General features: G+C 39.1%; 1 protein-coding gene across 1 annotated transcript; it reads left to right on the top strand.

The window, feature by feature from the left end:
* The first annotated feature begins 2,993 nt into the window (after positions 1–2,993).
* LOC124358191 lies at positions 2,994–4,051 on the top strand. The gene is made up of 2 exons (XM_046810482.1): positions 2,994–3,505; positions 3,673–4,051. Exons 1-2 carry the CDS (start codon positions 2,994–2,996, stop codon positions 4,049–4,051), a joined length of 891 nt encoding a protein of 296 aa, XP_046666438.1.
* Positions 4,052–5,137: the final 1,086 nt, after the last annotated feature.

The following is a 5,137-nucleotide window of genomic DNA, read 5'->3' as shown; positions in this document are numbered from 1 at the left end:
CCTCAATTCGTCCTGTGGTTTGGTTTTTATTCCGCATAAATTAACAACCCTAACCTCTGTAGCGTCAATAACGACTGTAAAAACTGCCTTGATATTATAATAGCCACTACGTTAAATTTTTCTGCTGCCACTGCCTTCTAGATCAAAATCTTTATTCTTCTATTCTTTTGCCATATATTCCGCTCTATTACTATAACAACGGCCTTTTTTCTCCCCCCGCTGGTGGATTGAGTAGCTGGCGGGTTTTGGATTTTGTTTTGGATATTGTTGTTCTTTTAACTTTCTATTACAATTTGCATATCATCAATAGTTTTCACTGTTGTCTTCATCACTATCAACTCTTCGCCTTTTTTGAAGGGTTATTATTTGCTCTCTTGTTTTTTTTCTAGGGGTGGATTTGTTTTGTTTTTTGAATTTTTGAATCAGCTATCTCCACTGCTTGGGTTGCTAATATCTGTAATGGCAACACCGATAAAGTACCCTTGTGGCGTATGTCTTCGAGAGGTTACGGAACGCCAACAGGGAATCAAATGCGATGACTTTTGTGGTAGATGGTTCCATAGGGACTGTGTTTAAAATATCTAAGGCTGAATATGATCGTTTGGCGGCCGACCAGAGTCTTAAGTGGGAATGTCTTAGGTCTGACTGTGAAGATGACAATAAGAAACCCATTAATATTCTTATATCACAAATAGCAGGTTTTGCCTCATTGCTAATCCGAGCTCTCCACCATGATGGACACCTTAATGGAACTTCCTACCAAGATTGATGCTCTTAACACTAAGTTAACTGCGTTTGAAGATAGAATAGCATGTACGGAAAAGCGCCTCGATGCTCTTGAGACTGCAAAGGCGTCACAGGTTTTAAAACCCGAGGACATAATTTCTGAGATGAATGATCGTTCCAGGCGAGCTTGCAATGTTATGGTCTATAACTTGACGGAATCTAGCAGCAGAGATACTGAGGCTGAAAAATCCCATGATGAAAGACTCACCGCTAAGCTTTTTGAAGCTACTTGCCCCGGACTTATCTCCTACAAATTCCCTACCGTTCGTCTTGGAAAGGCTGCTTCCAACAAGGCCCGGCCACTGAAAAGCCATGCTGAAAAGCCAGAGTGACGCCTTGGAAATACTTCGTAACTTTTCAAGTGAGCGCCTTATAACTGTTGATGGTATCTTTCAAGATGTAAAAGTATCCAGAGATCGAACACCCAATGAAACTAAACACTTGAATGCCCTAAGGGATCAGCTTAAAAATCAGGCAGAGTAGTGGTGAGGCCGATATTACAATCAGATATGTCAATGGCATACCTACAATTGGTTAAATCTAAGCCAAAAAAAAAAACGCCTAATTTCCAACGGTCAAGACCAACTCTGCATGCTTTTCCAAAATGTTAATGGTCTAAGAACAAAGTTTTCACTACTTCGCCAATCGCTTAAGTCATTCGATCTACGATATTGTTGTTTTAGTTGAAACCAATCTCACACCCGATGTCAGTAATTCTGAACTTGGATTTGACAACTATACTGTGTACAGGTGCGATAGATCATCTTTATCGAGTCTCAAAACTGGTGGTGGGGGCGTCTTGGTGGCAATCAGAAAGGATCTCGATTCTTGGGAGCTCCACCCGTCCAGTGGCTGTATTGAGTGTGTCTTCACAAACAATTAAGCTCAATAACTCCTTTTTCTTCCTGGGCGGTGTGTATCTACCCCCCCAACCTGAACTCATCTCAGTACATTGAATTCTCCTCCCTACTTGAGGAACTCCTATTGGCCAATCCTATCTTTAACATCAGGTTGGTGGTGGGGGACTTCAACCTACCAAATGTTGATTGGACTAATCCCTCTTCTTGCCTCTTGGATCTATCTGCACAGACTGTATACGATGTTATGTCCTTCCTAAATCTCAACCAATTATAACTACATCAGAAATGAGCGAGGTGTTCTTCTCGATTTGGTCTTCTCTTCTGAAGCCTTACGCGTCCTAAATGCCTCTGACCCCGCTCCTTGCAGCCGAATGCCATCATCCTGCTTTGGAAATGGAAATCTTCGTGCGCCCCAAAGAAGAACTGAATTATGGTGTCTTTAACTCCCAATATAAGAAAATGTGACCTTAACTTCGTGTTTGAATGGGTGCAACGCCTAAATTACCCTCTACTTGATGTTACAGACTCTGTTGACCATAGGTTTTATGAATTTTGCTCACAGTTAAGTTGCACTATTAGAAAAGCAAGCCCACCCAAATATATGGGAATCAAGCGCTTCCCTGTTTGGTTTTCTCCCGATCTCAAACAGAATGATAATCAAAAAGAAGACTTTACATAGGCGCTTCAAACAGAGTCTTGATGATCGGACTTATCTTCAGTTCTGTGGTGCTCGTGCTACCTGCAAAAGACTGGCGAGAGAATGCTACTCGACATACATCCGCACTGTTGACTCGTCTATTCAAGGAAACATTCGTGCCTTCTGGAATCATATAAAATCTTCTAAGAGGGTACCGTCTCTTCCCTCAAAAAATGCAGCTTGATGATGAATCTGCGGACAACCCGCAGGGTATCTGTGATTTGTTCGCAAAGTTCTTTTCCTCGGTCTACAGGCCCTCGTCACAAAATCCACCAGTGTACAACCTTTAAAGCAACAACTTCTATATTTTCATGTCAATTCACCTGTGAAGAAGTGGAGGCTGAGTTGAAGTCGCTCGGCACAAACAAGGGTGCTGGCCCCGATGATATCTCTCCTATGATCCTGAGGCATTGCTGCGGTGTAATATCGCCTCATATCACAGTTTATTTTAACGCTCTTATGGCTGCTGGCATCTTTCCTACTAATTTAAAGATTGGATATATAACACCTATTTTAAATTCTGGATCTCCTTCTGATATTAAGAAACTATCGCCCTATAATTATCCAGTCAACCTTGGCTAAGGTCTTTGAATCGCTCGTCCTTCGAAGATTGATGTTCAGCCTCAAGAATGTTATCAACATTGAACAACATGGTTTTTGTCAAAGGGCGTTCGACCACTTCAAACCTCCTATCTTTTCAAAATAGTATCCTCAAAGCGTTTTCTAACTCACACCAAGTTGATGCCATCTACACAGATTTCTCGAAAGCATTTGATCGAGTTAGTCACAACTACCTTGTTGCTAAGCTCAGAGCTGTTGGTGTCGGTGGGGCGCTCTTGAGTTGGCTGGATGTTATCTACGGGACCGTTTTCTTCAGGTGCGAGTGGCGGGCTCACTATCCCAACCTTTCCCAGCTGTTTCTGGTGTACCTCAGGGTTCCCTACTGGGGCCAGTGTTGTTCACAATCTTCATTAATGATCTGGTTCAATGTGTGGGTTTCAAATGTTCTACTTTTTCCTGATGACGCTAAAATTTTCAAAGAAATTGCATCTGTGGAGGATTGTGTGTCCCTACAGGAGAGTATTGATTTGCTTGCAGAATGGTGCGACGTTAATGATATGCTTCTGAACATTTCCAAGTGCTCTATTGTGACATTCTCTAGGTTAGATACTCCTATTCTTTATCATTATAACCTTAATAATCAAACCCCTGGCACGTTGTTCTAAAATAAAGGATCTGGGGTGTCATACTTGCTTCCGACCTAAGTTGTCATGAGCATGTCAATCACATTTCCAAAAAGGCTAATGCAGCACTCTATTTTGTTATTAGGACCAGTCGTGATATTTTTTCTGTCCGAGCTCTGAACATCCTCTACGTCCACCTTGTTCGACCCATACTTGAATATTCTTCTACTGTCTGGAACCCTTACCTTGTTGGTCACATTGATAGGCTTGAGCACATACAGAACCGCTTCATTCGTTTGATTGGGCTGCGGCTGGGCTTTGAGTACCGTAATGTGCCGATTGATGACCTTCGAGTTCAGTTTAACTTGGAACCTCTCCATTCAAGACGTATAGTTCATGATCTGCTTTTCTTAAAGAAGTTGATCTGCTCTGTCATTGATGCACCTGATCTGCTCGAATTGCTGGACTTCCGGGCATCACGTCATCTTCGGTCACCCCCCAGCTGTTTGCAAGGGCGGCACTAACACCACACAGTACATGTTCCACAGTGCTTTTCCACGTCTTCAACGCCTGGCAAAACAACCTCCCCAGACATCTGGACTTCTTTGGTATGAGCTGTGATGCCTTCAGGAGAGAGTTGAGACTAGCCTGTCATGACTTGCATATCGTCTGATAACTTTTCTCCCATTATTCTTGTTGTGTTACTCTGTTATTGTTTCTATATATATTTTGCTCTTGTTAATTATTTACAGTATTTTCCCCATTGTTGTTTACTTTATATAGTTTTATTTGCACTGTTATTATTTATCTCTTTATTTATTCATATGTCAGGTCTTAAGACAGTAATGTGCATGCACTTAAGTTAAATATTTTGTATTTTTTCAGTGTTTTATTACCACTATCAGTTATTAAAGTTAATATTTTTTTTACTCCTGTTATTCATTTAAAGTTTATCTTTCATTGCTGTTGTTTATTTGTATAGTTTATTTTGCATTGTTATTATTTTGTCTGTTTGTTTCTCCATATTGTATCACACCTTACAGTAGTGTATTAAGTTAATATTATTACTAATTTATTATATACTTTTCACTGATTTTTAATATAATTTATACTTTCTTATTACATTATTTATACGTTTAACTATGCCTAGATCTGATTTAGAGTCCAGTTGCATGTTTGGTTTGGCCCTTCTGTTTAAGTATGTTTTAATCATATATTATAAGTTAATAAATGTAAATTGGTTTTTGACCGTTGGAAGGAAATAAATAAATAAATAAATAAATAAAAACTGAAAAATACTATGTCTACTGTAACTAGCGGGTGGAAACCACTACGAAGGTTGGTTATTTCCAATATAAACCAAAAATTTCAGTTACAAGTTTCAAAAATGTACAGATGAGAATGAAGTAGTATATTCTGCACTGATGATTTAGTATTAATTATAATACATAAAAATAAGTAAATCTTAGTGTTTTTTATTGTTTACAAAATATGTTTCCCAATTGTTAAATTTACTCCTATAGGAAAAAAAACCAACTTATAAATTGATTTTTATATCCCTCATGCTTGAAATAAATAACTTGATTCAGTTTTATAACATAATATATATT

The sequence above is a fragment of the Homalodisca vitripennis genome, chromosome 3 (genome assembly GCF_021130785.1).
Source record: "Homalodisca vitripennis isolate AUS2020 chromosome 3, UT_GWSS_2.1, whole genome shotgun sequence".
NCBI classification, from domain to species: domain Eukaryota; kingdom Metazoa; phylum Arthropoda; class Insecta; order Hemiptera; family Cicadellidae; genus Homalodisca; species Homalodisca vitripennis.
This window is presented reverse-complemented; position numbering and strand designations above follow the sequence as displayed.

What these genes read in the sequence shown, in the direction of transcription:
- LOC124358191 (XM_046810482.1), top strand. Translation starts at nt 2,994, where the DNA reads ATGGTTTTTGTCAAAGGGCGTTCGACCACTTCAAACCTCCTATCTTTT. An exon ending in TCTATTGTGACATTCTCTAG is followed by an intron (nt 3,506 to 3,672) that starts GTTAGATACTCC and finishes TTTTGTTATTAG; the next exon opens with GACCAGTCGTGATATTTTTT.